This window comes from Ziziphus jujuba, chromosome 5, assembly GCF_031755915.1.
Source record: "Ziziphus jujuba cultivar Dongzao chromosome 5, ASM3175591v1".
NCBI lineage: Eukaryota > Viridiplantae > Streptophyta > Magnoliopsida > Rosales > Rhamnaceae > Ziziphus > Ziziphus jujuba.
In genome coordinates this window covers 13,071,340-13,091,604 of record NC_083383.1, presented here as the reverse complement: position 1 = coordinate 13,091,604, position 20,265 = coordinate 13,071,340, and the positions used below count along the sequence as shown (strand labels likewise).

Sequence of the window (20,265 nt, the reverse complement as noted above, 5' to 3'; positions counted from 1 at the left end):
CATTCAAGCGGGTTCAGGCCCATTATCCCCGTTGTCGAAAACAACGTGAAGTTGCATTATTGCAGAAGAGCTGAGAACCCCCAAAACCTCAGAGAAACCCTCCCAAAAATGGAGGTAGCGAATAGAATCGCGAACGCTGTGATCAGAGCGGTGAACAACAACACGGTAATCAACGTGTGCCTGGTGGGTTCGTTCGTGGCACTGGGCGTGAGGTCGGTGAACCAGCAGAAGTACATCGAGGCCCTAGAGGCCGAGAAGGACTCGCTCGTCAAGTCCAACAAAGCCATGAAGAAGACCATGTGGGACTGGAAGCAACAGCTTTTCGCCGAATCAGAAAGCCACGAGGCTTTGATCCCTCTTGCCAGGCTCAAAGCCATCTACGGTGAAGCTCCTATTGCACGAAATGGTATTTTTTTTCTTTTTTTTTTGGGGGGAAATTTATTTTTGTATGTGATTTTGTTTTTAAAGATTCTCTAATTGCGAAATTTTAGAAAGATTTATACCAAACGGTTTGAATACATTCAACATGAGAGTATAGCTTATAGTTAGAATTAACTGGCATAGAAAAAAGTTCATGCTGAGGGCCCCCTGCTGATAGAAATAGCTGATCCCAAATAGTATAGGATAAATTTAGGCTTGGTTGATTTAAGTTTAATAGTAAATTTTCTTGTTTTTGGTCCACTTTAGATGGTAAAGAAATTATGAATAAGAATAGCATTGTTAAGCAGCAGGCTAGGGTATAGAATTGTGGATAGAAGTAACTGGCATAGAAAAAAAAAATTCATGCTGAGGACCCCTTGTAGATAGAATTATTCTGATCCTAAAAAGTGTAGGATAAAGGGTTGGTTGAATCAAGTTTAATAGTAAATTTTCTGTTTTTTGGGGGTCCACTTTAGATGGAAAAGAAATTGTTATTATATAAGGCACAATTTTTTCAGGTTTGCTACATGGGTTCTGATTATTTGTTTGATCAATTTTCATTATGAAGTTTTCTTTTTCCATGTGTTCTGATGACTTGAGAAAGAGATTGGACCAGACTAGTAGTCGCTGAAACATCGTTTTGGTATGGTACATTTCGGTGAAGGGAGATATTATGTCATAATGTAATTTGCAATATCAATAGGATATCATAGTGTTCTTCTCTAATTGTGTTTGCTTATTGTGGTCCTGCCCACAGATGCAGTACAGGAAGATTCGAATTCACCCGTTTCCAAATTGGTAATCTGATGTTGTGTTTTCCGGTTTTTTGAAGATTCAAGAACTTTTTGCTATTAGATTACTGAAGAGTGAAACTCAATCATAGAGATTTTTGTAGCTTGTTGAATGTGTGATAATTTCTCATACACCTGGTATGTAGAGTGTAGACCAGAAAGTTACCAAAGGGACTAGCATCTGGACAAGTTCTTTAAACTCATTCACTTGGGATGACATAGAATAATGAGGCTCTTGGATTTTAGTTGGTTTTATCTGGAAGGCTCGATTTCTTGTTTCGACTTTCACGAAAGCTGTAAAAACTATCACTAAGAATTGTTGAATTTCTGGCTATTGGGAATCATTTAGCAGTTTGCTGTCTTGGATGAACGATTGCTTTTCTTTGCTACTCTTAGTGTGGCTCACTAGAGCTCTTGAACTTGTTTAACCTGATTCGATTTAACTGTGTGATATAAGTTCGACTCCGGTCAAATGTACCCACTAATTTTTATTTTTTTTATTTTTTCTTCTGTCGAACTGCTAAATAGAATTTGTTCATTATCAATTTTTTTGTGCTCTAGAATTTTCTTAATCAATTAACAATGATTTAACCGAGGTATTTTGTAATATGCTGTTGCTTTTCGGCTTGTATTTTGCAATAAAATGGACATTTGAACTTTGCTACAATTGTTTTAACCTATATAGTTGGTGATTTGGTGAATTCTTTGAGGCCAATTTGGGGAGTGTAAATTTTTGGAGGAAAATGGATTCTTAAGATTCAATTTGCTGAGGAAACTGAATTAGTTTTTTGAAATCAATTTTCCTCTTGTTATGTTTGGTTACCAATAGAAATGTTAGGACTGATTAGTAATAAGAACGTTAGGACTAATAGATAATTAAATCAAGTTTTGTATCTTAAGAAAAATATAAAAACTAGTTTCTTAGGAATCTTAGCATGATACCTCCATAACTTTGGCATTTACCAAATAGGGCTTAATGAAATTCATTCTTTGAATCAACAGCAGCTTCTACACAATTTCCCCGAATCTCTTGCCAAACTTCTATTTTTCTACTCTGACTATGATAGCTATAAAGTTCAGATGGTTAGGGTAGGGTATCTATCTTTTAGACTTTGTTGACATTATTATTAAACAGGCAGTCTAAACTCCATTTACTCTTTGAAGAATAGCCTGCTTTTTTGACTAACGTATTTTTGGGTCACAAAGTAGATCAATAAGGTAAATGAATAGAGCAGATTAAAATTCTATTTTTAATTTTCGTTTCAATGACCAAACCCAATATTTCAATTACCCGGATGGTGATGTTTGTTCATTTTTCTAGTTCTTTGATCAACTTTCTGTTTATTATCTATGGGAAATTTGGAAAGAAGAAACTTTGTATGGTGGGCATCCACGAAACCATGTGCTGCTAAACAACATTTGGCAATGGAAGCACTTGTGAAAGAGAAATGCAATATGGCCTAAAACTTATTTCTCAAGATAATGTTTATTTTAATTCCATAAGATAGCAGTAATAATGCTACAAAGCACATCAGAGATTCCAAAATAAGTTCATTATATTGTATACTATTGGCGTCATTAGTTGGCAAACCACTTACTTGAGTAGCGAAAACAAGAATGGGAAGGAGGAAAATGAGGATTTGGTGAAAGAGGAAAAGAAAACGATGAGATGTTGAGAAATGAGACCATTCTCAATAAACTGAAGAAGAAAAACAAGTAAAAACAAAATTTTTGCTTTTCTTCTTCCCTTGCTTTCTGCAGTAAACAATTAGAAAAAGTAAATAAGAACAAAAGAAACATCACAAAAGAATAGAAAAGTGCTTGTATGGACCTTTGGTTTCCTGTTGTAATTATGCTTTATTGTTGGTAGATTTTTGCTAGCATTAGGCTTGTGTGCTGTGGTTTTAACCCAGTTAGATGGAAAGCCAGAAAAAGTGCGTCAGGTCCAAGTAGGACTTTTTCAATGTTCCAAATGACTGGTTAGTTGAGTCTTCAAACAAAGGACACAAGTATTTTATTTCTACTTTCTTATTATTTATTGTGAAACCTTTCTCTAGCCCACTCACCTCCTTCCATGGCTCTGAAAATCAAACTTGCAATCCTGTGGCTTGGTGTGTTTGGTTAAGGTGCACCTGTGTAGTCAACCTTCTCTTTTTTAATCTTGGAAGGAAATATTGACATGTTGAAATTAACACACAACAAACACACACACACACACACATATATATATATATTACATGTGACTGTTATGAAATATCGTGTAACCTTTTTAATTATCATAACCTAAATTAAACAATACATGATTTTGTGCAATATCAAAATAAAAATATATAAATCTTATAAAATAATTGTTGATCGTTAAATTATGAGTAATTTGTCATATATTGGTTTTTTTAAGATGAATTCATATCTCTCGGTTGCATAAAATAATAATAATAATAAATTGTTAAAATATTGAGAGTACAAAACATGGAAAATGAGTTTCATCAGAAAAAAATAAAAAAAACATGGAAAATGAGTGCTGAAAAGCAAAAAGATTACATCAGGGCTCTAGAATTGTTGCATCCTTAAGAGATATCATTGAAGTTTGATTTTAATACTTTATCTTTCTCCTTTTTTTTCCTTTTTTTTTTTAAATTAATCTCACAATGTCTTTGTATCTATTTTTTTGGTTTTCACGCCTTCATGTTCAATCTTTTTCTTTTTCTTTTGTTTTCTTTATATATATATATATATATATATTTATTTATTTATATCATATCCATGTTCAATCATAATGCCATTTCATGGACAACTTATAATTCCGTAAACTTAACAAATAGATAGCATTCATTTGATTTATAACTCGTATCACTAACCTCGTTAACCAAGTTTTTTTTTTTTTTTCAAAGCTCGTTAATCGAGGCTAATGACAAAGTTATTAATAAATATCAAGGGCAAAAAAAAAAAAATTAAATAAATAAATAAGAAATAAATGAATAAATTTGTTGATAAATAAAAAAATGGATATTAGTTTCCTAGTGAAAATTTTTTCTAATTAAAGTTAAACTAATACTGGGATGTCTTTGAAAAATCACTTAACAAAGATAATCACAAGTCAAAATATATTGAACGTATACGAATTAAAAAAAGATAATACGTTTCTCTTTTCCGTTGGTATAATTATTTTCGGCATGTTTATTTAGTTGAAATAATAAAGGGAAAAGATAATTTAATCACAAGAAAGGTCACACCTTTTTTTGGTTGAAAGAGAGGTCATATCATTATATTATTGACAAATTTATTTCATGATAGGTGGATCTTAAAATTCTCATATAATTATTATGCAAGAAAAAATAAATCAAACTTAAAATATGATTTTAGCTAAAAGGTGTTTTATGTCTCAACCAATTCAAAAGCCTGCCAAGTGCCGAATTTTGACCTTTTGATTAAGCTATCTTCTTGCATACATAAACAATATCACATGCGATGGTGGTATATATTGGACCCCATGAAATTAATTCAATACCTTTTGATCCAGACCTTACGGCGCTTTGCCCCAAAGTTTACGATACTCCCAAATTCACCTTTGCTTCCTAAATTATCAACTTCTTACTTTATGTCTCAACTCCATGCAACACCATATAAAAATAAATACCACACATGTGCTACGTTAGTAAAGAATTTAGACTCTACTGAATGGATAAAAACTTAAATCCCATCATCATTTGAATCAGTGGCAAACTCGAGAATTTTTATCAAAGGGGCACCATTAGGTAATTTTAAAATACATACATACATATATATATATATATATATATATATATATATAACTGCTAATGTAAACGAGAGAACAGAGAAATAAGTATTCATAAGATTTATAAAGTATGTTGTCCAAAAAAAGGTAAGATTTATAAAGCAATTAATAAAAAATCAATATTTGATTTGGAGGTATTTTCATGTTGATTTTCTTTTTTGGAATATTTTCAATAAAATAATATAATATTTCCAATTGATATAATAAAAACTATGAGTTAAATTGATTATAATATAAACAAAGATATTTAAAATTCACATCAAGTTTATACCCAAAAAAAATAATTATTCTAGTAATTAATCAACTCAAAAAAACTTAAATCATGAACTAGTTATTAAGTATGTTTAATAGGATTATATATTATCTCATCAAGCTTAAAAATTATGTGGATAGCTTAAATTAGATAAATTTTAAAAGAATTAATTAAGTAATATATTTTTAGTTATTATTTTTAAAATCTAATTAAAACTAGAAGAATTAGTTAAGTTAATAATTTTTAATAGGATATAAATATATATATATATAAAGTTACATTTAGTAAAATATAGAATTAGACATAATTTAAAATATCCAAACTTTCTATAAATTTTCCGTGAAATTTCCGTTTTCTAAACACATCGAAAAGAAATTTAGCTTTCAAATAGAAACGGATATAATTTTTATAATATTCATTGAAATTTATGATATTTTTTCATAATTATCTTAAAAATTTCCATCGCAATATTCACATTAATAAACAATTTTCAAAATTACATTAGACGAATCTATCTATCATATTCTTAAAAAAAATTAGTATCGCAAATTACAAATTTACATGTCTATTATTCTTTTAACAATAATAAATTTAATATTTATATAAATATTGTAAAATAGATAAAAATTAGAACATAAACAAAAATTAAAAAATATGCAGAAAATATATTTTTGAAAAATAAAAGTTTAAAATTTTGATATCGATTGTATTTGATATATGCAAACTCAACTCTCAAATATTTATATCGATAATATATTAATAGTTACATGCAAAATACCAAGCAGATACATATTTTAATTATTATTTATTACATTTCACATGTTAAAATAAAAATAAAAATGATAGAAACAATTTCCAATTATCTAGGAATTTTTTATAGCATTGAAATGATATTTATATAAATAATATAATTATAATAATTTTATTAAATATGTATTTTTCTATTAATAATAATATATTTTTAATTATTAAAGTTTATTATAAAGCAATTAATAAAAAAATATAATATTTATTCAATATTTGAGTAATTTTAATAGTCAGTTCGATAATTAATTAATTAAATAAATTAATATTAAAATTTCAATAAAAATTTTTATTTTTTAAGATAAACTTTTATAATTTCTTATAAATTTTTACCGATATTTAATAATTTTTTTATATTTTTATAAATTATTTTATATTTTGAACCTTCAATATTAATATTTATATTGTTAGGTCTAAAATATTGATGATTTTATGCCATATTTATAGCTTAATATTTGTTAATTTGTGTTAATTTGTTATGGAAAGATACTTAATTATGTATTTTTCTTAATCTAGGTAAAAGAGGAAGAATTTTAAGAAAACAACCATAAAAATGGATTCTTTGGGTCGAATTATGGTGGGAAGCAAGATTTGAGCTCGAACGAACTAAGCATTAAAAAAATTCCAAAAAGATACCTTGAAGATTCCATAAAGATTCTATCGGGAATTTCATGATGGAAGTGGATGTCATATGAATCATCAAGATCTGAGGATTACAAATGTCTCGTTATTTTTGGATTTCGAGGTGCGAGCAAAGAGTTATCATCATTTAAAGTTTGGAATTTATAAAAAGGAATATTCTAGTTAAATCTTCACCATTGATCAAAAGAGGGAATCAAGGCAATTTGAGGGCCAAGATAAAAACAAGTGGCAATAATTGGTTAATTTATCATTAATGAGGTACATGTCATGTCACATGCTTCATTAAGGGTAAATTAGACTAATTAACTATTTTTTTATGAGGAATTAGATAAAAGGAAAGTAGTAGAGAGCAAGTAATATACAGTTTCCTTTTTACACATGAAATTCGTCTAACCCTTTTCATGGCCTAAAAAAGGTATCTTCCAAGACTCTCACATTGAAAATAAAGAGAAAAAAAGATTTCCAAGGCCCTATATATATAGCCCCCACCACATTGAAGGAAGATATACAAGTTTAGAGAGTTATTTAAGAGCTTTTAGGAGGCTTAAATAGAAACAAACCAAATTTTGGGAGTTTCTAAGATTCTCTTAAGGGTTCTAGGGTTTTAAAGTTTTAGAGTTTTAGAAGATCAATTAGAGAGCTTGGAGGAGGCAGAGAGACGTGGGCTTGCTTGGAGAAGAAGGCTACGACTTTGAGAGCTCTTGGAGGAGAATTTCTTCAATAGTTTTTATTCTCTTTTTCTTTCTCTTTAATTGTGAATCTTATTATTTTTAATAATTATGGATGTTAAAATTATTTTTACCATTAACTAATTTTCATAGCTAGGGCTATGATGTAGCCCTAACTGTGAAGGTTTAATTATTATAATATATGTTGAGTTTTATTTAATTAGTAATATACTTTGTTAATAAATCATTAGTATCCTTAATGCTTTCATAGGCCGGAAGGAATGAATGATTTTAATAATATTTGAGCTTAGAAAATGATAATATTATGGATCTCCAATGATTTACATGAATGCATAATTGATTGAAAAATAGTTATGTCTCATGCCATATTATTTGGTTAATCTATGCTTGATGAATTTGCATGATTTAATTTATAGGCCGGAAGGAATAAATTAGGTTATGTGAATATTATCAATTGTGAGTGGAAACTACTTTTGATTAATTTTGTGATTAAGTGTGGTTAACAAAATTACTAGTTAATTAAATTCACATGTTTAAGTAATTAAATTGGAATATTTAGTGATGAAATCAAATGTCCTAGTATTCAAAATTATTCAATTCTCTCTCTTACTTAAAATTGATCTAATTTTAATTGATTGCTTTTGTTTAATTTAGTTTATTTAGTTTTCAATTGTCATCTTAAATTTTAGTTCAAATATTATCAAAACCTAATTATCTTTGGTACTTAATACTTAATCCCTTGGGTACGACAATCTTATTTTTCAACTTTATTACTTGAAAACGATTTGTGCACTTGCGAGTTGATTTTACACATCATATATTGATATTGAAATTTTAAATCTTAAAATGAAACATATTAAAAAAAAAAAAACATTAGAGGGCCATGTTTATCAATTTAGAAGTATAAAAGTAAGTTTTCAAAAATATATATATTAAAGAAATAGGAAAAGAAAATTTTTGAGGAGGGGAATATTTGCATAAAAAGGAATCTTATAGATTGGAAGCAGATAAACACGATTTACAACAAAAATAAATAAATAAATTCAAGTGGCCACAAAACAAACCACGTTTTTAGCTTTTCCTCATAAAAAGTTATATTTGCAAGCAGTAACAAAAAAAAAAATAATAATAATAATAAATAAATAAATAAATAATAAAAAAAGGAGAAGTTATATTTAAAATCAAACATAAATTTATACGTAATATATCATTTTTCATTTAATTTTGAAAACTACGTTATATATCATTTTGCATTTTTTTTTTTTAAGATTACATTATATATGGTTTTTTTTCTTTTTTAGCACATGCATCATGTATCATTGAGAATAAAGAAAAATGTTATTTGCCGTTTTTTATAACCTATTACGTAAGATCCTCAAACTGAAGTGACAATTGAATTAAGATGGTTTTATGGGTGATGATCATTGCAGCAACGAATAGCAAAATTCAGTAGTAAAACTGCTTGCAATAATTACGAGTTTGAACTTTTTTAAAATAAAAAGTAAAAACTCCTTTGCATCAGTTACTAAAAAAATTTATAATAAATAGTTATTATTATAGTATTAAAATATTTTCAATTCATCTTATTTATTAAGCATTCAATTATATCTAGTACAAAAATACTGTTTATTTTCAGATCTTAAATTGGATGGAAAGAGAAGGTTTTTGTTTTTTTTTTTTCTTTTTAATAAATGAAAGGATAAGTTGGAAATGAAATATTTATTGCGGTTGTTTATTTAATATTTATTGATGAATATTAAAGTAGTTAATATTTCTTTAATATTTATTGATGAAGTAGTTAATGTTGGAGATGTCACCAGTGTCATGTTGAAGTGAGTCGGACAGGCAAACATGGCCAAGGAAAAATAAAAACAGGGGGGTAATTTTCATCTATATCCTAATTTTTAATAGAAATTTCATTGATACATTTCAATTTGAAAAATTATCAATTATTTTTTCAAGATTTGGATAATTATTATTTACTTTAAAAGTTAATTTTTGACAAAACTAATTTATAAAAATTTATTTTACCTTTATATATCAAAATAAATATTTTACTTAATAATAATATATATTAAAAAATCATTTACGATGATGATTTTATTTATATAATGATAAACAATACAAATAAAAAAAGATAAATAAATTACATTTTTAATTTAAATTATTATAAAAAAATCATAAAATAAAGTTTAGACATTCATTTTAAAAATAAATGACAAAAATAGACTTTTTATGGATCAATTAATTTTAAAAAAAGTAAATGATGATTTTTTCAAATCTAGCTGTAAGTAATGGTTTTTTTCAAAATCGAAGGGTATTGATGAAATTTCATCAAAAATCGAAGAGCAGATGAAAATTTTCTTTAAAAAATATATATATTTTTCATATAAAAAAATAAATTAAAACAGAAATGCACAGGAAATTGCTTATGCTTATCAACCCGATTGGGCAGCTTCTTTTATCTGTTTCTTTGTTGTGATTCTCTATTTTTATTTGCATAGATGGCGTCGTGTGTGTGCGATGCAGATCTGGTACTTGCCGTTTAGAGGTATGGGTCTGGTGGCCCCGCGCGCAAACCAAGGGATATTTTTTGGCATATTATTTTGTGCCCAACAATATGCTTTTTTTATTCACAAAAAAATTGGAATTGAAAATTTTGTTTTCATTATGGAAATATTTGAGCGAAACAAAGTGATTTAATATATTTAAGTGTTAACGTAATATTTCTTTATGATCTATTATAGCTTTTGATCCTTTGATTTTGCCTCCAATTTCAATCTCGATTCTTTACTTTTATTATAATTTTGTTTTTCAATTAAATGCCTTAATTTTAATTTTGATTTCAATTATTATCAATTAAAATTCTCGATTATAGTTTTTGTTACACTGGAGATCAGAAAATAATGGAAACTTTGGTCAATAAAAGAAAATATAATATAAAAAATAATAAAATTCAATACTATAAGAATTAACTGCAATGCCATGTTGAAACAAACATAAAAACCGACAGTCCCAATTGAAAGTTAAATTTAAAAAAAAAAAAAATTAAATGGCAAAACTATATTATATCATAGTCCTTAGGTACTCATTATTTTTATGGATTACAACATCTCTAAATGACTTTTTATTTGTTACGTATTGTTTTTTTCATAAGAGTTAATTTTTCAAAAAAAAAAAAAAACTTTAACCTTTTTTTTTATTTTTAATACAAAAATTAATTTAACTCGTCAGACAAAAATATAAAAGTAATTCTTTATTTATATTATCTATACATATATTTTTATTTAATATTATATAAATTTCAATAGTACTGACATATTTTTTTAAAAATATATATTTATTATTATTTTATTTTATGGTTTATAATAATTAATATTTATAAAAAATATAAAATTTTATTGAAGTCTCAAATAAAATTTTACTATTAAAAATTAAGATGCTCTTAAATTTAAAATATATGTTATTCAAAATAAAAAGGTTATTAAAGATGTGAAAGATTACTTTTATAATTTTTTTTTTCTAAAACAAAATTCCATTTTTATTTAGTAGAAAGATTGAATTTTCAATATCATTCATAAATTAAAATTTCCACCACAATTAATGCATAGGTTTGGCAAGAAAAACAACTATTTATAACCAACAAATAAATAAATTGAAAACAAAAAGGATAATGATTTGCTAAAAATGACAATGTATACAATTTGATTTTCTGATTCCTACTGGCTCGTACATTACAGGATCACCCTTCAAAAAGAGAAATCGGTTTAATGTAAATCAGAAGAATTTTTCATGCTCGCAGAATATTCTATTGCCAGAAGAATATAAAAATAAAGTTTTTTTCTTTTAATCATTAACACCTTTGACATGACCTAGACCTAATCATAATGGTAAATCATTTCTTCCTTATGCAAGCCAGACCCATTAATATTTCAAGCAATAAATTTTCTGATGAAAGTTCTCGACGAATGCTATTTGTTGATAGAGTTCAACAGGTTATCATTATTTACATTTTCAAATTAGATTTTATTTTTAAAAATTTAAAAAAATTATATTAAATACAGTCAATTAATATTTATCAAATTAATGGGAGCTGACAAATAACAATCTTTTTAATAAATCCGTTGGCAAAACTCTGTCTTGGTGTTAGATTGGAAAATCATTTCTAAATATGTCATGTTATTTAATCAAATATATATTAAGATATTACTAAGAAGTCAAACATCAAAAAGATGGGAGATGAGAAAACATTAATGATATAACATGGGTGTGTTTACCAACTCTATTTACCAACTGGATTAAAAAAAAAAAAAACTATTTACAAATAAAAAATAAAACTTTTATTAACAAATATTTAAACGGTTATTTCTAATAAAATTGGAATATATATTTATAAGAATTGAAAAGGCAAAAAGGAATAAATATTTATATTGATATGTTTAGTTATTATCTTTAATTAGGTTCAATATTTAATTTTTATAAATATTTTTTTATTTTCAAAAATATCAAATTTGATAAAAAATAATTAAATTTCAAAATTTATAGTTATTTGTGTATTTTTAGTTTAGAATAATCGATTTTGATTTTAATATATTTTAAATATGGTAAGAATATTTATCTCTCAAATAAAAGAATAACAAATTTGAAATTTTTTTAATAAATAACTATTTTAAAAACGAGGGAATAAATATTCATATAGAATAGATTTTTTAAAATTTAAAATCTATCAAACATGGTAATAATTAATTGTATGGAATAAATATTCCATCTTTATATTTATTATACATACTAAACATGTCCTAAGTATTTTGGTATCTTTTTGGCATTTATATAGTAATATATGTGAGATTTTGGGTGGAAGTAATAGGTGAGATTAGTCATGGATTCATTTTTCCATGTAGAATTTTCGTATTAAATAACCCTATTTAAAAATAAATAAATAAATAAATAAAATAACTCACTTGCCAAACCGTAAATAGAATATGATGCCACCTAATGATATAGGTTTTACAGAAGACATTATTGGTAATTTATTGGGCTTGTATTTAATTTCATTGATCTCTTTACCATTCACATATCTAAATTTAGTTTATATTAATTTATAAATGTTCATATGTGATTGACTATTTTTATATTTAAAAATAAATTTACATATATATATATATATATATATATTTTCAAAATATAACATTAAACTAAAATTAAATAAGAGATTAACCATTAGTAATTAAATTGAAGAGCTTTAACTACATTATTAAAGTGAAAACGTTTCTCAAACTAAATGGTATTCAATAAATCAATCTTAATATTTTTTTAATGGTAAAAAATCCCAAATAAGAACAAAGATGTTGCGTGAAATCTAATAGTAATTTCTAGTATAATAGCTTGACCACACAAAAAATATATATATATTGATTACTTTAGAAATAAACACTCCATTTAATTTAACTTAAATCGATATAAACCACAAACAATCCTTGTATTTATTTTTTATTTTTTAATCAAAAAACACATACCTTCTATTTTTCTCCAACTTCAATGACAAATATACTAAGCCGGTTATAGGCAAATTGCAGATGTATATATGAATTGGACTTGAGCTTGAGGTAGGGTCGATCGTACGAAATAATTTTTTACTAGGACGGTTTTAATTAAATTTAAATACAAAATTATTATAATTATTTATTTTTTTACGTTTGAGAGAGAGGGGAATGTAACAGTACAATTAAGTCGTACAACTGCCAGTCTACACCTTCACCAAAACAAATCCAAATAATAATTTAAAAAAAAAAAAAAAATACCAAACCCGTGATCTAGTCGGCTAAGTCCCAGGTATTGAAAATTCAGGGTCAATGCCGAACCATCAAGAGAGTATATTCATTGAATGGCTGCGATTTTCTCATTCTTTGACCTTTCACAAAACCTTGGACCTCCACGGATGTGGGATCCACAATCAAGCAAACAAAGAGAAATAAAAATAAAGAGAGAGAGAGAGAGAGAGAGAAAAAAAAAAGAAAAGAAAAGAAAAGAGAGAGGAGCTTTTGGGTTACAAATACAAAATGCAAAACGAAAATATTTTTTGAAAGCGTATAAGTAGTTTCCATGGCGTGAGAGAGAAAGCACCAAAAAAAAAGAAAAAAAAAAAAAAGAAGAAAAAAAAAAGAGAGAAACGTTTTAGAAGATTGAAAATCATAACGAGGGGGTATAAAACACATGGGACTAGAACAGCCAACTCCACCGTTATACCCTCCTTTGCATTCCTCTTCTTAGGGTTCTTATAGTGCTTTCTTTGTTTCTCTGTGTGTGTGTGTGTGTGGTTTTTTTCTCAGCTGCTTTCAGGTATCTGGGTTTTTTTTTTTTGGAATTTTTTTGAATTTTTTTAGGAAAGATATATAGTGGGGTTGTGGAATTGAGGTCGGTTTAATTTGAATTTTGGTTTGTGGGGTGGGTTTTTTTTTTTATGTGATCTGGGTCATTTTGTGTGATCTGGGTCTGAGGAAAAGTCATAAAGAGAGAGAAAAAAAAAAAAATGGAGGAAGTTTGGCTTTGTCAGTGGAGCACGATTAGATCTCTTTTGGCTATTCTTCAATGGTGGGGTTTCAATGTCACTGTGATTGTTATGAACAAGTGGATCTTTCAGGTAAAATCTGTTTTCCTTCTGTTGCCGGACTGTTTCAATTTTGTGTTTTCTTTCTTTCTTTTTTGTTTTTAGTATTTTGAAATTTTCTTTAATTGGGTTTTTGCTTAATTATGTAATTCTTTTCCATTCCTGTATCATTTTCCATCAGATTTATTCCATATGTATCGGAATTTTCTGAAATCAATTTGAATTGCGGCATCTAGTTTAGTTTAACGGGCTTTTTTTTTTTTTGACCGTGTTGTTCCATGGACTGTGTCATTTTGATGAATAATTGAAACGGCTTGACATTTATTCAGTCGTTTCCGTTATTTTTTATTATTAAATTTTCAGGTGGGCAGTCACGGAGTCGATTAAATTAAGAAAATTTAACTAACTGATGCGCTCAATCTTATGTCAGAATCTCATTTAAAAAAAATAGCTAATTTTATCCTAATTTTGGTCAATTTTTTAAATTTATTTTGATTAATTTCCTATATGGAGCGGGAGCTAATTTAGCTTGATGGTACATGTTCAAGATTGCTTATATGGAACATTGTAGCTTTAGATGAACGTGTATTAAATTTCCAAATCCAGCTTTTCCAGCTCAGGTTCTTTTTTTTTTTTTTTTTTTTTTAAATAATAAGTAAACCATATGGATTGTGCCCCCAGGGATTAGACTTTGTTCCTGGACACTTCTTAGTCCTTGCCATGACTTTTTTATATTAAGGTTTTTCGATGGTAGTTGTAATAACAGTTTCCAATGACGAATTTCTACAATCATTCAAGTGATTCAAACTTTTTTTTCATCATGCAGTAAACTATTTTGAAATCAAGGGGAATTTGACACTTGCCACTTTTTAGATATAATGTTTTCTTTCTCCTTTTGACAGAAACTTGATTTTAAGTTTCCGCTATCTGTATCGTGCATTCACTTCATATGCTCGGCTATTGGAGCATACATCGTAATTAAGGTGCTGAAGCTCAAACCACTGATTGTGGTTGACCCTGAAGATAGATGGAGAAGGATATTTCCCATGTCATTTGTTTTCTGTATTAACATAGTGTTGGGTAACGTGAGCCTACGTTACATTCCAGTTTCTTTTATGCAAACAATTAAATCATTCACCCCAGCAACCACAGGTCAGTTTCAAATATTTAAGACGTAATTCAATAATTCTGTTCCCTGCTGTTCAGCTGGTTTTTTATGGGGTATTCCAACTTCGTCTGATATCAATGGATTGAACAGTTATTTTGCAGTGGCTAATTTGGAGAAAGTACTTTGACTGGCGTATTTGGGCTTCCTTGATACCCATTGTTGGAGGAATTCTTCTTACTTCTGTTACAGAGCTTAGTTTTAACATGTTTGGATTTTGTGCTGCCTTATTTGGTTGTTTAGCTACTTCCACTAAAACTATCCTTGCAGAATCTCTATTGCATGGATACAAGTTTGACAGGTACTTTCTCTGCTTCTTTATAATTGTATGCATTGTTCTTTTTTTATTTCATTTCATCCTTGCTTCCTTTATTTTTTTACTGGATTTCATCTCTCTATCTTCCTGGATAAGGGTTGACCAAGTTTACTCAAATGTTTTTATTAGAATTTAGAATGTAGCAGATGGTTTATATGTGTATGACAATGATGAGTTAATATTTTATTTGAACTTCCAAATGTTATGGTTCTAAATCTTAGAAGCAATGCCAATGCCCATGTGCATGGAAGTAGATACAAATTGGTGTTATCAGGTTTCTAAATGAAGATAGTAAACCAATGTCGTGAAGCCAATAACAGGAAACCTTAAAGTATCAACCAGATGGTAGAGAAAATCTAAAACTAGCGGAGCACTTTATCCAGAAGCTCCATCGAGATTAATATTCTCACTTTTAGCAGTTTTTCTCATATAGTTGGAATGTTGGATGTAATATCTTTTTCAAAATTTTCTTATATATAGCTCTCTGCCGATGTTTAGCACCCTTTTCTTTCTAGCAGGGCTTTTTTTGAAGGATGTTAGTATGCAGTTTATCCTTTTCTTGCCGATTCCTGTAAAAATTATCTCCTTTTCCATCATACCCTCAGCATCACCACCCTCAAGGTCTAAATGGGGTTTTAATGGGTGATTCATTATGCAATGACCTTTGGACATCTGAAGTTACAAATGCTTAGTCTTTGATGGATGCTGGCAAAAGTTTAGTTGCTTAGAAGGTGATAATTGATTAAGAGATGAATAGATTGACTCATGGGTCTATTACTTAAGTATTAGTCTACTTACCTCAAGCTTTATGATTGGAAATATTAAAGTTTACCATGTAATAAGCTCTGCCACTTTTTCCAATGTCTTCCTAGTAATTAAAGGTTGCATTAATGCCTCAGCTGAAATTTAGAAAGTAAATGAAGATTTTTCCTTATCTTTCAGCCTACATCCGTGCTACATTTGTGCTGTTCCCTTCTCATGCTCTGAATTCTTGCCACCTGCTGTAAAACAATATCAATCTTCCTTTACGTAATGCTTGTTAATTTTTTAAATGCAAGTGAGAAAATATTTGTTTGAGTTCTTGTTCAGCCTCTAAAGTGATGTCTCCGTGTCTCCTAATTGGTTTCTAGTATCTAATAATGCATGATTTCATACTGATTTCTTTTGTGATTCTTTTGGTTATACCTCTTAGCATAAACACGGTTTACTACATGGCACCTTTTGCGACCATGATCTTGGCTGTACCTGCAATGCTACTTGAAGGCAATGGGGTTTTAGAATGGCTTCACACCCATCCATCTATTGTCCCATCACTCATTATTATTTTCAGCTCTGGGGTGTTGGCGTTCTGCCTTAACTTCTCCATTTTTTATGTCATTCATTCCACTACTGCTGTAACATTCAACGTTGCTGGAAACCTGAAGGTAAAAGATGGTAGAATCAGCTACTTTTCTGTTAAATGATGTGTATAGTTTATGTCATTGTCTTGATTACGGCCAGTATTTTGAAAAATTTATTGCCAAGTTTGGCAATAGTACTTCCTTTCATTCACCATGCATTAACCCGTTCACAAGTGCCATTTCCCATATATTTGCATATGTTACTAGTATGTCTGCAGACTCTTCAAGAATTTGTAGATAATGTCCTGAAATGCTGCTTCATGCTCTTTATTTCCTTGCAACAGACTCTGACTTTTCCCACTTCATTGTTGCATTTGCTCATTAGATACTGGATTGATTTTTTCTTTCTGGTGATGATATCATAATGGAAACAACATATTGATTGTCCTTTTCTTTTTTTTGTTTTTGTTTTTCTGGTTGTACAAAATATGTTATTCATTACATACCTAATTCATATTTAAATGGCACAGGTTGCACTTGCTGTCCTTGTGTCATGGATGATATTCCGAAACCCAATTTCGGGTTTGAATGCTGTTGGATGTGCCATAACACTAGTGGGATGTACATTCTATGGGTATGTCAGACATATTATCTCCCAACAGCCACCCGGAACTCCCCGAACACCCCGTACACCTCGGAATCGTGTGGAGCTCCTTCCCCTTGTAAATGATAAATTAGATGATAAGGTCTAATGGGTTAAAAAAGCCATGCATGAAGTTTTTTTGGCAGTTGGAAGGGATAATAGGAAGAGAGTACAAAGAAAATTTAAAGGAAACAAACATTGCACTTGTTTGTTTTGTAAACTTGCATTTAGGTTACTTGAAATTTTTATGATTTTCCCTCACTGACGAATATTTTCCAGATCCTTATTTGTAATTTGCAGTATGTTGAGCCTTCAATATATTCTTCTATTTTCTTACAAATACTTTCCTCTGTGATCTTCATCACCAAAATTCAGTTGGGCATACAGCATATTAACCAACATTAAGTTCTTAATTCTTACGATTATAGTTTATTGGTCTAAGGACCTTTCTTATCTCTGTACAATGTCTAATCTTTCTACAACTAGGATGCTTTGAACTGATCTACCGGGAAAAAAAAAAAAAAAAATTGGATGCTTTGAGCTTGCATTTAGCCTTTTGCTTTTTTCTTAGCACGCTGATATGAATTCAGTCCTGGTGGTACAAGATAGGCATGTGGAATTTTCAAATGGATTTAAAAATCAGATAGCTCAGGGTGTTTTAAATTGAAAGTCAAATAGAAAATAAAAAATAAAAAAGGTAACTGAAAATCAAATGCAATATATATATATAAACACTAATGAAGTTATGGATAAGAAAAGAAAAAATCATTCCAAGACTATTAAAATTGATTATTCAGACACAGATTTTATTTGATTAGGTGGGATACAAGAGAGATCTAGTTAGTAAATTACAAAGGTAAGATTAGAAGCTAAACTAATAGGATTATATATATATATATGTCATACCATTAGAGGAGATGATACAAGGTAAAAATATATATATATATATATATATATAAGAAGAACTAAGCCAAGAGCCAGAAGTTCTTCTGCCATCTGGTACTTATAAGGTAGCCACCCACTCCTTTGCTCTGCTTCCTCACTCCTATTGTCAAACACTCTGCATTGTTTATGCACTGCTCCACAAACTCCTCTGTGCTGCTGCTCCCACATAAGCTGAATCAACACCCCACAACCATTCCAAGTCATATCAAGATCTATATTTTAGGAATTTCTATATACTTCTATATATGTAGATTTGTACAATTATATATATAGATATGTACAGATATTATAATTTGTGTATAAATACATGGACATATATGTATTGGACCTACCAGCTGATGATAGAGGACGGCTTTTTCTGACCCAGAACCAGCACCGACACCTCAAGTTTCTTGACCTGGCTTATTACTGTGCTCAGTTTTGGTCCTTGGATTACCAATGCTTCCACTTCCACCTGAAAAATCAACTCGACACTTTATTAGACAAATGCAGGGTGACTCAACAAGTTTATTGTTTTATTTTTCTCTTTTTTCTTGTAAAAAGATAAAGCAAACTGATGTAAATTATAATTGTCACCACACCCCCACTGTAAAGAAAAAGTAAAAGATGAGAAGCAAAACCTGACTTCTGAACTCTGAAAACAAAATCATTGTGCCCTCTACCTCCAAAGAAGAGGAAAAAAAAAAAATACAAAAAGGGAGGACAAAAAGAAATAATTGTTTTTTAAATAAAGAAAAGAAAAATTTTAAATTAGCTGAAAGTTTCCCTCTTTTTGAAAAGAAAATTAAAAAAAAAAAAAGGGAGATCAAGATCTATGAAATCTGTCAAATGGGATCTATCAAACAGAAAAGAAAAAAAAAACTCATTTGAGTTTGGTGTTTCTTGGATCGAATTATTATTGAGAAAAGAAAAAAAAAAATGAAAGAGCAAAAACAAACCTCAGGTTTGCAAGCCTTGCAGAGAGAACCAAGAGAGTTGGCAAGGTAAGGAGAAGAAGAAGAAGATGATGAATCAGAAGCTCTATCAGGCTTGTGGGAAGAAGGAACAATATGAAGGAGGGTGAGCAAATCACCCTTGTTAGCAACATGAGTGAGAGCCCACATCATTGCATGTTTGGAATGAGAAGACTCATCCACCACCACCATTACTCTCTTCCTCATCGCCAAACCACCACCATTCTCGCCCCCATTTCCATACATATTAAACCCTTCCATTTGCCTCAAACCTCCTTCCAAACCACCACCACGACTCTGCTTCTTGTTGTTGTTATTGTTCTCTCTCCACCTGTTTGATGTGGATTTCCAACCTTCCCTCCCACTTAACTGCCTCAAAAATGAATTAGAGCTTGGCATTGCCTTCACTTCCTCTTTCCCCAAATATGGGTTTTATAACAATGATCAGTAACAATCACACAGAGATAGAGAGAGAAAATAGAGAGAGAGAGAGAGAGAGAGATGGTGTAGTAGACTGAGTGCTATGGAGCTTCTCTAGGTTATTATAATAATAATAAGGAAGACAGAGGAAAGAGAGAGAAAAAAAGACAAGAAGGAGTGATGGATGAGAGACTAAGGGTTACAGAGTGGGTGGGGGACTGATGATACAAAGCCATAATTATAATATATATATATATATATATTTTGATCTTTTTATGCAGAGATGCAGAGGTTGAAAAGTGTCACGGGATTCCCTGCCTGGTTATGGCTTTACTCTCTGCATAGATATAATAAACAATATCACTAATGGTTCTCTGTTTTGATGATGAAAGAATGGATTCTTTTTGTACAATTTCTTCAATCTATTTTCAGTACTTTGAGATTCTTTTTTCTACTATTTCTTTTCTTTTTCCTTTTTTTC

At 29.1% G+C, this 20,265-nt stretch overlaps 3 protein-coding genes across 3 annotated transcripts; 2 read left to right on the top strand and 1 right to left on the bottom strand.

Annotated features, from left to right (window-relative positions):
• Positions 1-54: 54 nt before the first annotated feature.
• LOC107421052 (uncharacterized) lies at positions 55-1,581 on the top strand. Its single transcript, XM_016030188.4, has 3 exons — positions 55-406; positions 1,178-1,218; positions 1,358-1,581. The coding sequence occupies exons 1-3, from the start codon at positions 109-111 to the stop codon at positions 1,436-1,438; spliced, it is 420 nt and encodes a 139-aa protein (XP_015885674.2). The 5' UTR covers positions 55-108; the 3' UTR covers positions 1,439-1,581.
• Positions 1,582-13,409: 11,828 nt separating this feature from the next.
• On the top strand, positions 13,410-17,806 carry LOC107421064 (UDP-galactose transporter 1). Its single transcript, XM_016030210.4, has 5 exons — positions 13,410-14,035; positions 14,905-15,154; positions 15,261-15,468; positions 16,676-16,907; positions 17,354-17,806. The coding sequence occupies exons 1-5, from the start codon at positions 13,925-13,927 to the stop codon at positions 17,573-17,575; spliced, it is 1,023 nt and encodes a 340-aa protein (XP_015885696.1). The 5' UTR covers positions 13,410-13,924; the 3' UTR covers positions 17,576-17,806.
• Positions 17,807-18,240: 434 nt separating this feature from the next.
• On the bottom strand, positions 18,241-20,265 carry LOC107421044 (uncharacterized). The gene is made up of 3 exons (XM_048475578.2): positions 19,350-20,265; positions 18,744-18,865; positions 18,241-18,582 (listed from the first exon to the last, which is right to left on the bottom strand). The coding sequence occupies exons 1-3, from the start codon at positions 19,761-19,763 to the stop codon at positions 18,432-18,434; spliced, it is 687 nt and encodes a 228-aa protein (XP_048331535.1). The 5' UTR covers positions 19,764-20,265; the 3' UTR covers positions 18,241-18,431.